This window comes from Meles meles, chromosome 16, assembly GCF_922984935.1.
Source record: "Meles meles chromosome 16, mMelMel3.1 paternal haplotype, whole genome shotgun sequence".
NCBI classification, from domain to species: Eukaryota; Metazoa; Chordata; class Mammalia; order Carnivora; family Mustelidae; genus Meles; species Meles meles.
Genome location: NC_060081.1, coordinates 37,957,001 through 37,978,774, shown reverse-complemented (window position 1 = coordinate 37,978,774; position 21,774 = coordinate 37,957,001). Strand labels below are relative to the sequence as shown.

General features: G+C 44.5%; 1 protein-coding gene across 1 annotated transcript in view; it reads left to right on the top strand.

The window, feature by feature from the left end:
- CFAP61 (cilia and flagella associated protein 61) overlaps positions 1-21,774 on the top strand; it is a 290,455-nt gene extending 268,681 nt beyond the window's left edge. Inside the window, exons 26-27 of the mRNA XM_045980366.1 lie at positions 13,590-13,680; positions 21,359-21,774. Of these exons, the coding sequence (XP_045836322.1) occupies positions 13,590-13,680; positions 21,359-21,559 (292 nt within the window). The 3' untranslated portion in view covers positions 21,560-21,774. The remainder of the gene's footprint in view (positions 1-13,589; positions 13,681-21,358) is intronic.

The following is a 21,774-nucleotide window of genomic DNA, read 5'->3' as shown; positions in this document are numbered from 1 at the left end:
AATTGTAAACATTTAAAAATGACACAAATACAGTATAAATGGACTTTTCAGTCTTAGTCTTGCCAATTGTCCCACTGACCTCTTCCTACTGATCCAAGATTAGTTCTGTCTGCAGAATCGTTTCCAGTCTAGAATGGTTCCTGAGGCTTTTATCTTCATGAGCCTTCACCTGTGAAAAACACAGCCTGTTACTTTGGTTTGTTTGTTTGTTTGTTTGTTTTTAAAGATTTATTTATTTATTTGATAGACAGAGATTATAAGTAGTCAGAGAGGCAGGCAGAGAGAGAGAGGGGGAAGCAGGTCCCTGCTGAGCAGAGAGCCCGATGCAGGGCTCGATCCCAGGACCCTGGGACCATGACCTGAGCCGAAGGCAGAGGCTTCAACCCACTGAGCCACCCAGGCGCCCCCACAGCCTGTTACTTTGTAGAGCGTCTACCCTTTTGTGTCTATCTGGCGTTCCCTCATTATTCCTGTCAGGTGATGCCTTCTCGGCAGAACAACAGGCGCCATTTTGTGTCCCTCTCAGGGCAGCCTCCCAGGAGGCACATGGTGTGGATCTGCCCTCTCACTATATTGTTAACCGCCGCCCCGTGTTTGGGGTGGAGGCTGTAGGTTCCTCTGCTGGAAATCTATTATTTTTACTTTTGTAATAAATTAGTGGTATTTTGAGGAGACCACGTGATGTTCTCTTTTTTTATCCTTTTTTCCCCACTAGTTTTTGCACCCGTAAACAATTCTTGCTGGAAATTTCTGTTATTGTGTTGGTGTCATGGGGAGAGATTGTAACTCCTTCATCTATTCTACACGTAGTAGTTAGCTTTTGATTGTAAGGAAGAGCTATCCCTCTCCTTCATGTGTATTCATGTGTCTATATCGGTGTGGACTTACAGATTCTCATACTATCTTAGGGGTCATAATCCATTACCCTCATTATTGTGTGTGTGAGAAGTAAGAACTAGGACTATGTTAGTTGTTGTTTTGTTGTTGTTGTTTTAAGTAGGCTCCCCACCCAGTGTGGGGCTTGAACTCACAAACCTGAGATCAAGGTTCTCATGTTCCACCAATGAGCCAGCCAGGCACCCCACTGTTTGTCAAATTTTAATACTTGATTTTTGGAAACTGCAAACCTGAAAACGTAAGAGTGACAAAGTGAAGGAACAGTCTGTAGTTCGTCCTTATATCTGGTAAAAGCCTCAGTTAAAAAAAAATAAACATATTACTTAGAAAAGCCTGTTATGAAAGGGAGTTATTTGTTTTTTCCAAGACTTTTTATTTACATGAGAGAGAGAGCACGAGGGAGGAGGAGAGGGAGAAGCAGGCCCCCAATTTAGCAGGGAGCCCTATGTGGGGCTCAATCCCAGGATCCCGGGATCATGACCTGAGCCGAAGGCAGATGCTTAACCGACTAAGCCACACAGGCACCCATGAAAGGGAATTATTTTAAACATGTGTTAATTACTGAATTACTATAAATGTGTATTAAACGTGCTATATATTCTGTACCAGTGAGTGATATTTCTATTAAGCGCTCTTTTAAAATTCAGAAGGGCAATTCATTTAACCAGAGGAATAACGAGGCAGCACAATACCTTGTTTTTCTGGTGTTGGCTCGTTCCTGTGGCCTCAGTCTCACAAAAGGTAATTCCACCTGGTTCCTTTGTTTCCCCCCACCCTCGGACTTGCAGGGGCTTATATGTGCATATATACACTTTTTTTCTTTTTCTTTTCCTACAGAAAATAGATAGGAAATGGCCATGGCCGTGAGCGTGGCTGAGTGGCTGAGTGGCCTAATGCTAGCCCGTGCTCTCTGCAGCCTAATTAAAGGAAAATGGTTGTGTTTTCTATGAAGAGAGACACAGAACAACAAGAGAGGGACACAGGAAGGGAAGCTGAGCACTTAGAGCTTTCCCTTTGCTGCAGCATTAAATGCTAACCTTGCCTCATACTCTTCGGCCTGAATTTATATAACAAATCAGTGTAAATAGCTAGACAACTTCCAGGGCACTAGACTTACTGCGCAAATTCAATTAACGCAGCCCCTAACAAACCAGCGATGTGCGAGGAAATGCCACAGATGGAACAAAAGGCCAGACTTGTAGCGCTGGATAGGGTAGACTAGTCCCCATGCTCGGACTGCGGGCACGGGTGGCACCGTAAGGGACTTCCAGACCCACTTGCTGGCTGTGGAGAAAGGTCCGGGCGGGTGACATGGCCCCCGTGCTTTCACCAGTAAACTTAAATAGGAGGACAACTCTGAAGTATACAAAAACTACCCTCTTTCTACAAGAAGACAGGTTTGCTCTGGCAGGTCAGGCAAAAAGGCAGACAGGTCAGAAGAAAATCTGGCCCAGCTGGGCCTTGACGTGCCTGCGCCTTGGCCACAGCCTGCTTTCCTGACCGCCATCTTGATACATCCCACGAGCCACTGGGCTCACCCCTTTTGTTTCAATTGCCTTCCTCTTCAAAATACACCAGCCAAAGCAAGAAACTCCATCTTTCCTCTTTTTACTGAACCTTCATCAGCTCAGACAAGGAAAAAATATATCGAGGCCTCGGTTTAACTGTTTTTATGTTATTTTTATTGATTCCCACAGGGCTCCTTAGTGTGTGACAAAACATCATGCAGTCTCGTTATGAAGTCTCTCTTACCTTTGGTGCAGCTAAAATTCACGCTGCCGTTAAACAGCAGCTAAAATAGTTAAGGCAGATGCCCTTGAAGATAGGAAAAGCAGTCCCCAAGGAGAAAAATTGCAAAAGACTCTCTTCCAATTAAACAAACAAGAGTGCTTATTTTAATTATTTCATCTCTAATTCATCCCAGAAAAATCTGAGGTAGCTTACACAAATATATACAATAAGATATAAGTAAGAACAATCATCACACAATCCATATGGAGCCATCTCCCTATGCCGGTCATAAAGCCAGCCTTGTTCCTGGATTGTCTGCTCACATTCTGACACTAAGTCTTTGAGGTAAGGAGCACCGTTTTCCCCATTGTAGAGCTATGAAGACCAAGGCTGGGAGACGTGAAAGCTAACTAGCTTGAGAGTACATAAGCAACAAGGGGCACAGCTGGGATAAAAAGAAAAAGGCATCGGGAAATGGGGACCTAGGGGCAGGACAGCTGTGTGAGGCTGAGCTGTGGCGCAAAGGCTGGGTATTCAAGCACACAGGTCTTTATCTAAAAACTCACACACTTTGCTTTGAGTTCCATCAAGGTCAAAATAAGGAGAGAAATCTCATCGGTGGTTGGGTTTGTAAGGACCTCAAAATAAATGTATTGCGTTTTTTTAAGGTGAAGTAGTTTCTCCTGGTCTAAGCATCCAGGATTCAGAAAAACGAATGGACAGCAGACAGATCTTCCAGATAAACCTCTATGAATCGTATTTCTGAAAACCAGGACTCCAGTGGCAAGGGAGGCAGGGAGTCTGGGCGCTGTCCTCAGTACCACTTACATATTCAGGACAAACATGCTCTGGGAATCTGTGTTCTTCGGAACACTACAAAGCCTAAGAAAAATTTGTGCTTGAGAGAGAGCTTTGCTCCCCAGATGGGTGTGGAGGTGTCAGGGCCCCTGGGCTGGTCAGAATCGCCCCCCGGAGACCGTTGCGCATGTGTCCAGCTCCTGGACAAATAAATCATGCCAGTGCCAGCGGCCTGCAGGCAACAGCAGCCTGTGAGCACTGAGCAGAGCGTGGTGCGCAGGGCAGTGTTTTCCAGCACCTCTGCAACCAGACAAGGGCTTCCAGAACACTGTGGGACACCGGGCTTCGAGCAGTGTTAGCTTCTGGTTCCTGGGTACATTGGGATGATTCGCTGAACCCCACCTCTGTGCGTCCCTGAGCTGACCAGCAGTAAGAGAGAGGTTGTTCACAAGCCATTCGGGAGATGGCTGACTTCCGGCCAACATTAGAATTTGAGTTTCAGTGCTCTTGCGTCGCAAACCATTTTTTCCTTAGAGCGGTAAACACCCACTATTTGTTGAGGCCAGGTCCAGATTGTGACAACAAATCCATAGCCGATCTTTAGCAAGTGACAGTTACGACTGGTTATCAAATAACTAGTTGCTTTTGCCTTCAAAATCATTAATCTGACCTTTCCAGAAATGCCTCAAAGCAGGAAATTGACCAAATAGAGATTCTGGCAAAGTAAAGTTGGACAGGAAATATTTATAATCAGACTTCCATTTCAGGCTTTGGGGCTTGTTTGTTTTTGTCTGCTCCTGTGTAACTCCACTGCCCCAGAGATGTGTAATATAACTTCTGAGCAAAGCTAGGGTTAACTGGAAATACTTGTTCCTACGATTATTTTTAATTTTGTATTGAAATGCACAAAACCACTTTCTTTCACGGGCAGAATAAAATGACCAGAATACAATCTTACAGTCGAACACAAATTGCTCCCTGTTGGACCTGTTAGGACAGATGGATGCAAGCATGCATGAACGGGTGGCGAGGTGGGTGGAGGGAGGGATGGATGGATGGATGGATGATCAGATGGACAGATGGATGGAAGAAAGGAAGCTAGGACAAAGAATGTGTTCTTAGCATCTACACCAGCACGGTGAAGGAGATATGGGGCAGATGGCTTCTGGAAACATGTTTACAAACTTGCCTTCACCTCACCCAGACCCCTTCACCAGGCTTTGCACACCACGTGTCTTCTGTGGCCCTCAGGTGAGCAGTGATACGGGCCGGGCTGGCAATGACAGTGATGAGTCACAGGGGGCATCAGCTGAGCTGATTGTTGGTGCAAAACTATGAGGACCCAACATTATCAAATATGATTTTTAAGGAAATGCCCAAATCAAATTTCCAAATGTTGTTCAGTCTAAACCTGCCACATCCTCCGGGTGTCTGGGTGCAACCACGATGACATACCCTGACATCTGTCACTTCATGCATTCTTAGACTATAAATGGGAGAGACAAGCCCTAGCAGCCAATGCTCCAGCCCATGCTACACAAGGCTGAGACTTGCTGTGGGCGTGACCTGCAACTAGGCATTGTGGGAACTGTCTGTCTATCCTCCTCCTTGAATCGAAGATGCTGTTGGTGCAAGAAAGGACTTGGACAGTGAGAATTTCATTCTCTCAGGAAAGCCTCCATCCCCTCCACCCCCTGTGCAGTTTCCCACTGGGAGAAAAGTCAACCCCTGGGTGAATTTCCAGCTTGAGCAAACTTCTGTGCAGGTGTGCGTAGCAGCTGGGGATTCTCTTAATGAGTCTAAAATGAGTCTAAAAGCAAAAACTATTATCACTCCAGGATAAAATTAGAATGATTTTTATTAAAAAAAAAAGAAGAAGAAGAAAGAAAGATAGAAAGAAAGAAAGAAAAAGAAAGATCGATCGATCTTGGAGAAAGGTAATGGATTTCTTCGCTGTCCACCTGCCTCCTTTTTCCTAACTATTGCGTGGTTAAGCCATTTGAATCTCTGCGGGTAGGGAGCGCAGCCTAGCTCTTCTCCTTTTCTCCCCGCCTGCCAGGGAGGCCTCACCTTGCAGTTAAGATCCAGGACTTGAAAGAACACCATCCTTTACCCACTATAGTCTTTTCCCTTAGACATGTCGGACTTTTTCCTAAGGTCAGCGAATGCGGCTTCCTCCAGCCTGTCCTCTGGGCTTGCTTTTCTCAGCATTCAGTGTAGCCAGTGGCTCGGCTAGTTACCAGCTCCCCACCCAGCTTATATGATTTTGTCAGTAAAATTGGCTGATTGACCAGATGAGGATGAGCTCTGGAGAAGTCTGATCAACTGCTTAATGATTGGGCCATATCGACCAGGAATGGTTAATAGAGTTCCACAAGTTGACATTTCCTGGGTCTTCTGAGAAAAGTGTATCGTTTGCAAAGGTGATGGAAAATTTAAGAACCCAGGCCAGCCATTGGCAAATTGAATAGAGACAGTAGTGTCTTCTGTTTGGGTCCTGGATAATTTGTGTAAACTTTTTCTCATGGCCAGATCTGTGCATAGAAATGATTTGTGTGATATTAACACCCAAATCCACACAGCCACTGAGAAGTCACGTCGCTGCCGTGTTCCTACCTAACGTTCCCTCCTGAAGATTTCTAGACAGCCAGCTGGGAAGGTTACCTAGTGGCTCTGGTTAGTCTTCCTTTTTTGAACATAAACTGGGAAAGAAGTTAATATTTTCTTTCTTTCTTTCTTTCTTTTTTTAATTTGACAGACAGAGATCACAAGTAGGCAGAGAGAGAGGAAGAAGCAGGCTCTCCGAGGAGCAGAGAGCCCAATGCGGGGCTCGATCATGACCTGAGCCGAAGGCAGAGGCTTTAACCCACTGAGCCACCCAGGTGCCCCAATATTTTCTTATAAAAATTCAATAATTTTGAATTATTTCAAAATTATTATCAGAGGCTTCTAGGTAACTCAGTCGGTTAGGAAGCTGACTCTTGATTTTGGCTGAGGTCATGAGCTCAGGCTCATGGAATCGAGCCCCATGTCACGCTCTGTGCTGAGGCATGGAGCCTGCTTGAGAGTCTCTCTCTCCCTCCTCCCCTTCCCCCCCTCCTCACTCTGACTTTCTCTCTCTCTCTCTCAAAAAAAAATTCAGTATTCATGGAAATGGAAGTTTCCCAAAAGCTGATCACTGATGCTGAGTATCCATAGCACTTGGGGCAGTCAGTGCCAACCTGACCACAGCCTTGGCAAGGATTCCAGATGCTCCTCTCCTTTCTGTGGAGAAGAAAAGAAACCAAAGTACAGAATTCCTTCAGTTTGTGGGGAGAAAACTAGACCTACATATTTTCATAAAGCGAAACTTCTTTTTAACATCCTTCTATCAAAAGGAGATCAGCTCTGTTTGACTCAATGTTCTTATCAATTGCAAAATGAGTTTGGTTAAATTCAAAGCTTTTCTAATTTTAATAAGGAACCTTGCTGTGTGTCTAGGATGGCTTAAAGGAAGCCCAAAGGGATCCGTGCCACCCATAAACCCCCTCTTATCTAAATAGGGTCCTAGCAGCTGGTGCAGAGGCTATCCATGGAAAGGAGGGAGCGCAGCCTGAGGCGGACCCCTGCTCTCACCCGCCTGTATCTTTGGGAACTTGGGCCCCACGGCTCCCTCTATCTCCTTGGGACCAGCTGGTTGCTGTGGGAACCCAGAGCCCCACAGTGAATAAGAGAAAAGGACAAAAGCCAGGTTAGCTTTCCTGCAAGGTCAGCACTACCCCAGGCAGTGAAACCAGTGCAGAGAAAGTGAGTGGAAGCCCTTAGGGCAAGATTCGGCTTCAAGAAGGAGGTTTGTGTTGGTCTCGAGCTTTGGACAGTACCAGGGAAGATGCAAATGTGGAGAAGGCTGCTCTGGGCTGCAGAGACAGTACAGAGCCCACCTGGCAGGAAGGCCAGAGTGGAAGGTGTCCGGAGGGGGCCGGAGGAAGTGAGAATCTTGGGCCCTCCCCAGAAAGGAGGTGGCAAAGGGAGCATTGGGCAACTGAGGTGCAGTTTGGAGTGGGGAGAAACCTGAGCTGGAAAGAGACTCTGAGTGTGCGCCCTCAAGCTGTCAGCTCCCCACCGCTACTTGCCCTGAGCTCCCCCTCCCTACCCCCAGCCTGCAGATGAGGGACAGGCAAGAGCTCTGTCACCCACAGGCCAGGGCGGACAGGGAGTTGACCATGGCTTTCCAGTCCCCATGCCACTGAAGGGGTCAGCATAGGAGATGCTCAGCTGGGTGCCCCTGCCATTAGCGGGGGCGGCTGGCGTCCTCCTTCCTATGCGGAATGGAAAAGGAAAAGGAATGCACGCCTGTTTCATTCTTTCCCATAATGGGATTGAACTGGCCTTCTTTGAATAAAAACATTAGCACCTGCTGGAGGAACTCAGGACACAGATAGCCTGCCATTGGGATGCTTTCACCACCCAAGATGCTCTTGCCTGGCTTGGGTGTGCAAATTAACATTCTCAGCAGCCTTCAACCACAACAAATCAGCTTTGGAAATTTTCAGGTAACAAACCTCACTCCAGCTTAACACGTGTGTTTGGTTTGGTTTGGTCACAGGGCACATGGCTTTTTAGCAAGTAGATTATAATGCCTGCCTTTAAAAATCTCCCCTAAAAAGTAGAGCTCCCGGTACATTATAGAAAATAGAAATCCGAATAGCTTTCATCTTAAGCTGATGCCCACATGCAGCACTTTAGAAAACTCAGGCCACACGGTCATTCATCTGAAGGACGGCTGGCAAGTTTGAGAGGCATTGTGTTCCCGTAATGGGAGAATATTACTCTGTTTCAGAGAAAAATGCTGGAATATAGGGTTATTAAAAAAATTTTATAAAATTGTTACAAAGCCCCATTTTCTCTGCAAGTCAATTTCCTAAAATGTTAATTTGCCCATGGTTCAGAGGGAGGGAGGGATGAATAGGCAGAGCATAGGAAATTTTTAGGGCCGTGAAACTCTTCGGTATGGCACTGCCGTGGTGGCTATATGACAGGACACATTTGTCAAACCCACAGAATGTGCACCAGGACAGACAAATAAACCTCAGTGTAAACTACAGACTTTAGTTAAGAATAATGTATCAATAATGAACGACTGGGTGGCTCAGTCATTCAGCATTTGCCTTCCGCTCAGGTCATGATCCCAGGGCCCTGGGACTGAGCCCTGCATCAGGATCCCTGCTCGGTGGGAGGCCTGCTTCTCCCTCTCCCACCCACCCTGCTTATGTCCCCTCTCTCACTGTCTCTCTCTGTCTCTGTCTCTGTCACATGAATAAAATCTTTAAAAAAAAAAAAAAAGAGAGAACACTGTATCAATACTGGTTCATCAACTGGAAGGAACTGGAACAAATGTGCCTTACTCATCATGCAAGGGGTAAAGAGGAGAAACCGAGGGCAGAGCCAATGTATGGGAACTCTGCATTTTTGCTCTCATTTTTTTCTGTACACCTAAATCTGCTCTAAAAATAAAATGTGTTCATTAAAACAAGTTAATTTGCCCGAAGCAAACAAGGTCTGGGGAAGTATGGAAGTGGCTTATAGAGAGAGACAGAGCTACTTGGGGCTATGAATGTAAAATGACCAAGCACCGCAGCCCATAGCGTGAACAAAGGGACAGGGGTCTTCATCATAGTGGCTGCTCTGAGGTCATCTGGTGAGCCCTTAAAAGTCACTACCAGAAGAAGCAGTTTCTGTAAGAACTGGGGAGGAACCTTGCAAATGAGATTCTTCTCCGGGTAGATTTTTGAGTACATTTTTTCCGCTCTTAATCAAAGGGATGCAGTCCTTTTCGCCACTGTCTAAAATACCTTATATCTAGCGCCCGCCCTACAAAATAGCAGCTATTTCATCGGACAGTGGAGATGTTGCTAATTATGGAGCCACTCAAGAGCCCGACCTGAGTCCTAATTTAGATAGAGTGGATGGAGGGCATCTTGGAAACTGCAGATTATCTGCTAGTCATTTTCTTCTTAAATCCCATTCATTTCTACGTTCCATCTGATCAGAGTTGAAATCACAATAGATGATCTTCCATGATCTCAGGGTTCTGTGATCGAGTCCCACATCTGACATCCTGCTCGGCGAGGAATCTGCTTCTCCCTCTGCCCCTTTCTCCCCTCTCTCGTGCTCTCTCGCTCTCAAATAAATAAATAAAATCTTAAAAAAAAAAAAAAAAGGAATGGATGACCTTCCAGTGGGACTTCTGTTCAGGGGTTCACCCAGGCTAAGGCTAAGGATGTCACTTCATGCATCTTTAGCCTGATCCGGGTGGCAGGCTGTGAGTAATGTGATGGCACAGACAGGTGTGCGGAAGCTGGTCTCCACGCAAGGTAGGGCCCACACACTCCTCTTGCTGGTGCACCAGCTCTCTCCCCCTTCCCCCATCTGCAGGAGCCTTAGCATTTCATGACCCCATGTCCAGCGCATGAAGCTGCCCTCAAACTGAGAAGGGGCCTTGGGAAGTCAGCCGACCGGTTTGGCTTCTAGGGTGTCTCTTTTCATTACTACACTTTGCTTTAATGGAACCCAGGAGTTCTTTCTCGAGAGAGAAAGCAAAGCCATAGAGAGTTCTATAAACCTCTCTCTTTTAGAAGTAAAAATGGCTGCCACGGATGATTTCCAGGAATATAGGTAATAGTTCACTACAGGGATTGTCACCTTCTGGACCAGGATCCCAAATTGTTTTCCGATGGGAGACAATGGTAGGAAGTGTGAGAGAAATAAGATTTCAGGTCTCCCAGACCACTGGTCTGCAAGCCGTTTGAGGTACAGAAGTCTTCAAATGCCCAGGTGCCCTTTGTGCTGGACGCTGGTGTGAGAGGCATGGAGAGTTTCAAAGGCAGCATAGAAAAACTTTGCAAAAATATCCAACTTCCTCTTTGTGCCTCCCCTCTGTCCTCTCCCTACACCATCCTCCCTCCCGCCAGGGACTGTGCAGAGGGGCTTATCAACTGCATTTTCAGAAAATGATCATGGGTTTCTCCAGCCAGCAGTGTTCAGCTCTGCGGAAAGAGGCTAAGGGAATGTAGGCATTAGACGGTGGGTGGGCTGGGACCTTCCGGAAGTGCAGTTTCCCCAGAGTTCCCTCTATGAAGCAGACAGAGGGGCAGGGCATGGAGCGAAGATGCTGTGTGGGACCTGGGTTATGGGCACCGGGCCGTGCTGGGCCGAGAAAGGCAGAGAGACTAAGGATGTGGCACCTAGAAGGATGTGGCTGTAGACCCTGAGATCAAGAGGGTGGAAACACACAGCCACAAATTTACAAGGGTTTATTGGTGGGTGCCTTGGTGGCGCCCTCACTTAAGCTTCCAACTCTCAATTTCAGCTCAGGTCATGATCTCAGGGCTCTGGGATCAAGTCTGAAGTCAGGATCCATGCTCGGTGGGGAGTCAGCTTGAGATTCTCTCTCTGTCTCTGTCTCTCTCTCCCTCTGCCCCTCCCCCTGCTCTGGTCAATAGATAAATAAATAAATAAATAAAAGCTTTTAAAAATATACAAAGGAACCCAATGGTTCCTAACTTAGGAATTATGACAGTTTCAAGTTTGCACATCCACAATTCCCTGAAGTAGGGACCATCCAGGCAAGGCTGTGCATGAGTGTCTGGACATGGGCTGTAATCGATATTTTGGTCCAGTAAGCTACTCTTCCAATATGTGTCAGAACATCACCCCTCTGGGCTCATCCCCTCCGAGGTGGCTAGCCGGGCACCAATGCCATTGCTCCAGGAATTAGATGGAGGTTGGACGTTGGCCAGGGTTTGTAGGGGCCCAGAACCCCAGCCAGAACTCCCATCAACTCAGCTCCATTCACTACGAATTAGGTGGCCTCGAGCAATTCCAGAGGCGAGCAGATTTCCTCCAGCAGATTTCCACAAAGTGCCCTTCCGACACCCTCAGCCTTGTTTGCTGCTGGGCTTAGCGAGACCATCCCAAAACCCTGGTTTCACGTATGTCTTTCCCTCTCTTCCCAGCAAGGCTCCCTTTTTCATAATATTGCCCACCTTGGGGCACTTTACCGCGTTGTCACCTCTTAATCTGGCAGAACTTGCCTCTGTCCTAATGGAAGACGATCAGGGCCCGGCAGTATAGAATGTACTCGGGCGATGCGCATTCATTCATTCGTGGAGCTCTGTGAGATACCTGTTGCTTGCAAGTGCTGAGCTAGATGGCCACAGAGTGATTACAGTGGTCCCCGCTCACTGGAGGGAATATCTTCCAAGACCCCCAGTGGATGCCTAAAGCCACTGGTGGTACGGAGCCCTGCATACACTGGCTTTTTCTACCCACACATACCTACGATAGAGTTTAATTTATAAACTAGGCACGGTAAGAGATTAACAGCAACGACAAATAATAACAGAACACATACAGCCATCTCCTTAATAAAAGGTATGTGCATGTGGTCTCTGTCAAAATGTGTTCTCATGCTGTATTCGTCCTTCTTGCGATGATGGGAGATGCCCCCATGACAAGGTGAAGGGAGGTGAAAGACTCAGGCATTGCGACGTAGTGTGAGCTACTGCTGGCCTTCTGACGATATGTCAGGATGGGATCCCCTGCTTCCAGACCACAGCTCATCTCGTGGTGACTGAAACCACGGAAAGTGGAATCGCCGATATGGGGAGACTACTATACACCCTAGTCTGGACTGGACTCCTACCCCTGGGAGCATCCTTCCCGCCCATCCCGTCCGGAGCTCACCCCTTACTACTCCCCCTCTTCTCTCCACTCTGCCTTCCTGAGTGCTCTGCACACGCACTCCTGCCTCCAGAACTTTGCACCTGCTGTTCCTTCTCTCTGGAAAGCTCTTCCCCCAGATCCCCGCGTGACTCCCTCTCTCCCTCCCCTCGGGTCTTTACTCCCTGAGCCTTCCTTTGCGCCCCCCCTTCTTTGTCTGACTTGTGTTTTTCTCCTAAGCAGTTCTCATTATCTAACCCGCTATATATTCACTCACTATTCATCACTTGAATGGAAGCTTCCCAGTGGCAGGATGCAGGTCTCCCTTGGCTCCTACTGTTTCCCCTGCACCCAGAACAGTGCTGGGCACTGGTGAATGTTCAATAAATATTAGTGGAATTAATAGTTGAACGAATAACAACAAAGGAGGTAATTAAGCATGAAATTCGGTCACATTCTGGCCAAGGAAATAGGTGATAGGTAATGACTGACCTAACTTAGTGCCATGCTGAGCGTAGCACAGACTTGTCATGATGCTTGTCCTTTGAGGCCTCAGTGGTCCCTGGGACTCATCACGTCTTCTCTAAGAATTAACTTTGAGTCTGGGAAAACAGAAGGTGCTCGTCTGCACGTGGGCCCCAGTTTTTTCTTCCCCTGTGTGCACACATGACATCCATCCATTAGCCGTAATGGGCATGACAAACACATCCAGAAAAGACACACATGATCGGTGTGTCCCCAGCACTGAAGAAGTGAGGTTTCTGGTTCCCAGACACCTGGCGTTAAAATAAAGTAAGAGTTAAAATACCAATAAATGGGCTCGGTCCTCCAAGAATGCATCAGATGTTCAGCGATCGCCTGGAAATAGAGGAGGGCCTTATTGTTCTCCAGGTAAGAAAGCATTTATTCAAACAGTCTTCAGTGAAGAGTTGGCCAATACAAACACCAAAAGAGCTGCTCTCCTACAAAGAGATTCAATTAAGCATCAGTGCAATCGTACGGAGACCATGTCGAACACCGAGGTGGCCTGTTTTTCTGGTCATTATTAATCCTGAGATCTTAATGATGCACAACGTTTGTGTCATTGTCTACCCAAATGTAATTTGTTTATGCAGCAGTTCAGCTAATCCTGCAATCTGTTTTTCTCAAATGAGGGCAGATAATGGAGACACCGTTCTTTACAAGTCTTCAGGCTTTTAAATTCTGATAAAATCAGGATTCTTTGCTGGGTCTTGCCCCAGCTCTGAATTAAACCACTTTAAATGTAATTATGGAACCTGGCCTTACATCAGGAACATCCATTTAAAAAATTGATTGGCTAGGCTGTTCCACGAGGCATTTTATGAGCAAACGATTGCAAAGGGGCCAGAACTGTAATTTATAAAGGCAAAAAAGCAGGTAAATACTTTATTAGTGGTAATGAGAGGGTTTCCAGCTAACTGAATCTTTTCTTTCCTCCCTAGCTACTTCATGGAGCCATGGTGCATGGCCCTCTTTCACGATCGTTTTATTGATCTAAGGAAAGAGTTACGCCAGATCTTGACCTCCAAGGAGGTAAGAGTGATTAATAGATATGTGAGTTATTCCTTGAAAATTACAAGCAGTTTATAGTCGTTGATCATTTAGACTTTTCTCTACAGTCTCCTTTTTGGTTTTACTTTTAAAGCCAAAAATACTTCCTATAAACAAGCTAGGGAGTATGCGAACATTGTGATACTTCCGCAAAAGTGGATTATTTAAATCTTTCTGGGAGAGGCAAATTTCTTTCTCCTTTTTACACATAACTGTATTTCCATTATCAGCTAACAGGCAGTGTCCGCTGGAAACTGGGTCCGAGTTTTATCTACTTGTTCTCAAGAACGAACATTGCATTCCTTTAGCTTCTGCCCACACTTGCTAGCCATTCACTAAACACGTGTGCACGTGTGTGCGCACGTGTGCGTGTGTTGTTATACAAATGTAAAGGGAACACATAAGACGTCCAAACACGCCCCTTTAATATCCAAAACCTCTTTCTCAAAGTGATAGAGAATTGACTGGAAGTTAGGCTACATTTCCCAAAGTCTCCATGCTCAGCAAGAAATTTGACTCTGCAATGTCAGTCATGAAATACTTGTGAAACTTCAAATTCAATTCTTTCATTCAACATGAGAGTCCTTACAGGAGCTGTGGAATGTTAGCATCTATGCTCAAAAAGTGGTCATATATCCATCCTAGATTCTCCCTTGCTCCGCTTGGACAAGGGCGGGGGCACAGCTAACCTCACTGTGTTTTATTGTCCTCGTGGTCAAGTCCTGCGACTCTGTTATCACTTCCACTTGAGAGCACCTGTGCCCCTCGAAGGTTCCCATGGTGAGGGCCGCCATCTTGGGCAGCACAGATCATGTGCCGAGCCCCAACCGTATGAACCTCCTGGCTTAACCATAATGAGAGCCATTCAGGACACTCCACTGTTACAGTTCTGACTTTATCAATGAAGGGGCTAAAGCTGAAAGATTTTAAATGATCTGCTCTGGGTTACACAGCTAGGCTGTGGCCAGCAAGTTTCAGACTCAAGGATCTCTTGGCCTGAAGCCAGGAATGCAGGCAGTGAGCCATATGGACCAAACTGCTAGGCTGGTATCTCCTCTTCATTCCCTGCCCCCTTTTCAGTTTTATGCCTGGGGTCCAAGATGGGAAACTGAAATAATTGTACTAATCCAAAGCAGATTCAAATTGGGGGAAATAGGTTTAAAGTATAAATCAAACTCAGTTGTCTTTAGGACCCACGCAGATAGGAACCAGGCAGGTAAAGATACATGAGGGAGGCCGAGGGGACTGTGACCATGCAAAGGTCATCCCCTGCTGAAGTCACTCAAATTTGAATAAATGCTGCAGGTCCAACAGGTCCCCCACTTCATGCTACAACTGAGGGAGTCAGCTGAGGTTGAAACATGAGCTGGAGTTGTGAGCCTGGTGTTTACTCAATTTCATTCAACTCCTTAGGTCCCTCTCTTGCTCTCAAAATGCATTCTGCGGTTCATTACTGCACCACAGCAAAGACTCATTAGTTTTCTAGTTATTCCATCAAAACCCTAGGCCTAAGTCCTTCTACACCCCCAGAATCGAGCTCCTCCATTAATATCTCGCACAGAGCCAAGGAGTTTTAGGAGCCAAGCTTAAAAGGGAAGCTGTCCTCTCATTTTTCCAAGTAAACTACCAAACCCAACAATAGTCGCTTTTCATGGTCCTGACTGAGACCCCCTTAACCTTTTCTCCAGAGACAGACATCTGCTCTGGGTCAGTTTGTTATGTGTGAAGTCAGCATGGACAACAGGCCCTTTCAGTAGACCAGAAGGGACCGTGAACATTTGTGGAAGACACACTGAGGGCTCCCCCACTATTCTTGTGGCTTTTCTAGATTTCTGGGAAATGAAACTTCTGGAAGAAAAGCCTCCACCGAGGGCTTGCACTGCTTTCTGCATTTCCATTTGTCAAGTAGGCAAGGCCACAAGGGAGAGGTGGTGCCCACAGTGGTGTCTCCCTCTAGCTCAGATCCCTGCGGAGCAGAGACGACCTGTTCCCTCCTCAGAGAGCTGCGGGAGGAGTGCAGGAGGGAACCCGTGCAAGTAGATGTCACAGAAGAACAGCTCCCAGGAATTGCTGGCCCCCACTGTAATGGCAGTGGAGACCGGCTGGCAGTGGAAAGAGGGCTCAGGTAAGCAGACATGCAGGAGTTCATTTACGAGTCTTGCAATAGGGGGCACCTGGGTGGCTCAGTGTGTTGGGCTTCTGCCTTTGGCTCGGGTCATGGTCCCAGGGTCCTGGGATCGAGCCCCGCATCGGGCTCTCTGCTCTGCGGGGAGCCTGCTTCCCTTCCTCTCTCACCGTCTGCCTCTCTGCCTACTTGTGATCCCTGTCTGTCAAATACATAAATAAATAATCTTAAAAAAAAAAAAGAGCCTGGCAATAGGAAAAGAAAGAGCTAGCCCTTCACTAAAGAATGATGGTGATTCTTGTTCTCAAATATTGAGATGAACGTGACCCACTTCATTTCACTTTCTAGCTTGGCTTTAGGAAAGTACAGGAGTCCAGTCCCATCAACTATGATATCCTATAGCTCTCCCTCTACATGAAGAAAAGGGAGTAAAAGACTATTATCTTTGACTGTTATTTTAAGCCATCTCAAACCTATGTATCATTTATTTTAAAAACAAGCTTATTGTAAGACTTCACAAGTCCTTTCATGGAAGTAAAGAGGAACAGATTATAAACCCACTGGGACTGCTTTTAGCAGTGGCTTAAGCCAAAGAATCACTGACCAACGTGAAATTTTATATAGTCAAGATCATTCCTCAAAAAGATAACAATTATGGAAAAAAATGATAAAAATATATGCACCTAACAACAAAATCCATATAGAGAGAGAGAGAGAAAGAGAGAGAGAGAGAACTGTTGATAGGAATCAAGGAAGAAGTTGTTCTAAATTAAGGGCTGGGGAATTCCGTATCTCACTTTCAATAATGGACAGAACAACCAGATAGAAGATCCATAAGAAAATAGGGCACTTAGACAACACTATAAACCAAATAGACCTAACAGATACACACAAAACACTTTACTCAACAACAGCAGAATGCACGTTGTTCTTAAGCATACATGGAGCATTCCCCAAGACAGGCCATATGTTGGGCCACAAAACAAGTGTCAATAAAGTTTAAAAGACTTAAATCATACAAAGTATATTCTCCAACTGCAATGGAATAAAACTGGAAATCAAAACCAGAAGGAAATAATTTCACAAAATTGTGGAAATTAAACACAGACTCTTAAGCAACTTCTTTGATTTTAAAGAAGAAATCAATGAGATATTAGAAATACTTAGAAACAGGGCACCTGGGTGGCTCAGTAGGTTAAGCCTCTATCTTTGGCTCAGGTCATGATTTCAGGGTCCTGGGATGGAGCCCTGCATTGGGCTCTCTGCTCAGCAGGGAGCCTGCTTCTCCCTCCCCTCTGCCTGCCTCGCTGCCTAGTTGTGATCTCTCTCTTTGTCAAATAAATAAATAAATCTTTTTTTAAAAAAGAAATACTTAGAAACAAATGAAAACAAAATCACAACGTACCAAAACTAATGGGATACAGCTAAAGCCATTTTCAGAGGGAAATTTGTAGTTATTAATACCCGGAGTTGTAAAAAGGAAATACCTCAAATCACTAACTGAATTTTATACCTTAAGGAACCAAACTAAACCCCATGCTAGCAGAAAGAAGGGAATTATAAAAATTAGAGAAAGTGAAATAGGGAGTAGAAAACCAACAGAGAAAATCAGTGAAATCAAAAGATAGTTCTTTGAAAAGATCAACAAAATTAACAAACCTTTAGCTAGACTAAGGATAAAGGCTCCAATTATTAAAATCAGAAATCAAAGTGGAAGGGGTGCCTGGGTGGCTCAGTCAGTTAAGTGTCTCATTCTTGATTTCAGCTCATCTTAGGGTTGTGAGAGCAAGTCCCAAGTTGTGCTCCACACTGGGCATGGAGCCTGCTTAAGATTCTCCCTCTCCCTCTCTTAAAGAGAAAGAAGAAGAAAGGAAAGTGGGAACATTTCCGCTGATCTTACAGAAATAACAAAGGATTATAAGAGAATGCTATGAACAATTGTATGCCAAGCAACTAAATAACCTGGATGAAATGGACAAATTCCTAGGAACATACAAACCACAAAACTGATGCAGAGAAATTTTAAAACTCAACAGACCTATAGTAAGTAAAGGTATTGACTCACTCAAAAACCTCATGACAAAAAAAAAAAAAAAAAAATCAAGATCAGGTGCTTTGCTGGCAAATTCTACCAAACATTTAAAAAATTAACAGTAATCCTTGTCTAAGATCTCAAAAAAAAAAAAAAAAAAAGGAAAAGGGAAAGGAATACTTTCCAGCCCATTCTTTGAGGCCAGCATTATCCTGAGAGCAAAGCCAAAGACATCAAAGGGGAAGAGAACTACAGACAAATATCCCTTACGAATTTAGACCCAAAAATCTTCAACAGAATACTAGCCAACTAAATCCAGCAGTATATCAAAAGGATTATACACCATGGGCAAATGAGATTTACCCCAAGAATGTAAGAGTGGTTCACCATATAAAAATCAATCAGTGTAATACACCACAGTAATAGAATGAGGAGAGAAAAAAAAATGCTGTTATCTCCATTGATACAGAAAAGACATTTGACTAAATCAAACATTCTTTCATGGTAAAACACACACACACACACACACACACACACACACACATCTAGGAATAAAAGAGAACTGCTTCAACCTGATAAAAGGTATTTACAAAAAACCTACAGCTAAAACCACACTCAGTGAAAGACTGAAAGCTTTAGCTCTGGGGTCTGGGACAAGACAAGAAGGCCGGCTTTGACCATTTACATTTAACTTTGTACTGGAAATTCTAGCCAGAGCAATTAGGCAGGAAAAAGAATCACAAGACATCCACATTGGAAAGGAAGAAGTAAAATCATATTCTGAGATGCCACGATCTCATGTGTAGAAAATCTGAAGAATCCACAAAATACCAGAGCTAATAAATGAATTCAGCAAAGCTACAGGATACAACACCAACCCACAATCATCAGTTGTCTACAGTAGCAATGAATAATCCAAGAGTGGAATTAAGACAATTCTATGTACAATAACATCAAAAAGAATAAAATACTTGGGGATAAATTTAAACAGGAGGTGTAAGATTTGTACACTGATAACCTCAAAAACATTTCTTTTTCTTTTTTTTTAAGATTTTTTTGTTTTGTTTTGTTTTTTTTATTTGACAGACAAAGATCACAAGTAGGCAGAGAGGCAGGCAGAGAGAGAGGAGGAAGCAGGCTCCCTGGCTGAGCAGAGAGCCCGATGCGGGGCTCAATCCCACGACCCTGGGTTCTTGACCTGAGCTGAAGGCAGAGGCTTTAACCCACTGAGCCACCCACGCACCCCTCAAAAACATTTCTGAAAGAAATTAAAGCAGAACTAAATAAATGGAAAGACATTTGTGTTCATGAATTGGAGACTTTAATATAGTTAAAATGGCCACACTCCCCAAAGCAATGTACACGTTTAATGCAATCCTATCAATGTCCCAATGACATCTTTTGCAGAAATGGAAAAATTCAAAGGAAATACAACAGACTCCAAATAACCAAAACAATCTTGGGAATAAAAAAAAAGCTGAAGGACTTACACTTTGCAATTTGAAAACTTACTATAATTCAGCAGTAACCAGGACAGCATGGTACTTACATAAGGACAGATATATAGGTCAATGGAATAAAATGGATAATCCAGAAGTAAAACCATTTACATGGAAAGATTTATATCATTAATCATTAGGGAAATGCAAATCAGAACTACAGTGAGATATCACTTCACACCCACTAGGATGGTTATTGTAAAAAAAAAAAAAAAAAGGAAATAATGAGTGTTGACAAAAGAATCATACTGAAGAGGGGAGATGGTCTCACTGAGGGGAGAGATGGTCAGAGGAGGGGGAGACAGTCACACAGAGAGGACACACTATGAAAGACAAATGCACAGAAAATCTGTTTACAATCTAGAGCAGTACTTGCCTTAGATAAAAGCTCCATTTTGTGATTTTATAGTATTTACCCCATGGTCAGAAAAGCACCATATACCACGAGACCCAAATCTTCTATAACTTTTGTAAAGTCATATTTGCTTCATACCATTCTCTGAAACACTAAGGAATCATGTGGATCATGAATCATGCTTGGGGTCATTCTGGCAGCCCTTAAATATTTCAGCCCCCCTAATATTAAGTCCTGGGCATCGGCTGCCTTTTTCTCTGTCACTGTTTTGCTGTGCTGATACAAATTTGAAGTCCTCTGAGCCCCAGTGACTGTTCTTCCAGGTGAAGTGTGTGTAATCTCCAACTCCTTGTAGGGTCTCACTTAAATAATCCAATGATAACTGTTTTGCTTCCATATCTTTTGACCCTATTTTCCTATCTATAAAATTCTTACTATTAATAAATTAGTATCCATTAGAACTCTGCCAGTCATGTACTTTTTTCTTGTTCTAAAGAAAAATTATTGGGAGTTCAAGCAAATATACCATCAAAGTCCCCGTGACTCTTCTGTTGGGGTAATTTGGAATTCCTGTGGTGTCCAAAACGCACACAGCTCAAAGCTTGGTGACGTGCATAACCTCTTATCAATGGGCAGGTGTACGATGAAGCAAATAGGGTACAATGTTAGCTGTGGAATCCAGTGGTGTGTGTGCAGTGGTGCTAAGTGTACAATTCAGTCAACATGCCTCTGTTTGAACATTTTTATAATAAAATGTCGGGAAAACGCCTACTATATTACAGATATGCACGGCATATCTCAACTTTAAATAACTATTCTTGCTGAGCCTTATCTTTAAAGATGTCAATGAAATTTGACTTGACCAAGAATTTAAGGTTTTTTAAAAGATTTTATTTATTCATTTGACACACAGAGAAAGAGATCACAAGTAGGCACAGAGGCAGGCAGAGAGAGAGGGGGAAGCAGGAGCCCCACTGAGCAGAGAGCCCCATCCCAGGACCCCGAGATCATGATCTGAGCAGAAGGCAGAGGCTTAACCACTGAGCCACCCAGGAGCCCTGAATTTTAGGACTTTTAAATCCTATTTCTTGAGATAACTGTAATCACATGAAACTTCTAGACTTTTTCCTGTAAGAATGTTTAATCACTTTCTTATTTTTAAGACAAGTGTGATCTATAGATCATTTTTATCTGAATATTAAGAACTTGACATTACCATTCTTGCTAAACCTTGAGAACATCACGCCAAGTGAAATAGGCCAGTCAGAAGAAGACAAATGCTGTTTGATCCCACTGACATGAAGGACCAAGAGTAGTAGATTCACAGACAGAAAGTAGGATTACATGGCACAATTCTGCTTTCTTCATAATTGGATGACTTTCTTATATATGTGTCCTGGGTTACTATTTAAATAAATTAACCTTAATATTATCTTTTTTAAAAGGGTTAAAACGGTAAATCTTATGTGTATTTTGCCACAATTAAAAATAAAAAATTTAGAAACCTGGGCGGGGGGGGGGGGGGGGGGGGGGAAGGAGGGTGGGGAAGACCGTCCTTGGGAAGGTGAGTGCTTTTTTTCATTTTAGTGAAACTGCCCTCTTATTGTCCAAGTAATTTCTGTTATCTGACCTCTTCCTGTGTTTTCCAGGAGGAAGACCTTCCCTCCATAGAACAGTTAGCCCGGCAAATAGAAGATGAGGAAATTAACCTGAAGGAGAAGCCCCGGAATTATCTCAAAAGAGTCTACCAGGAAACCATCTACAAGTCTTTGGTGGAGAAGAGCATTCTTGACTACCTGCACTATAACCACTACCACCTGCCCATGTACGCGTGGCCAGGCATCATTTAGTTGTGGCCACATCTCCACTTTATTGTGTTCGGGGAAGTGCTCAGTGTAAAGAGGAAACCTCTCTGAAGTCTGGCTCGACAACCAAGCACCACCGTGGTTTTGTGACTTCTTTTTCCACCTCCACAAACGCCTGTAGTTTTCTATCGTTCCAGTAGGTGGCGCACGGCCGTGGGTCTCTATTTTGGGGCAGGGAGATGCTTTTGAACACCAGGCTA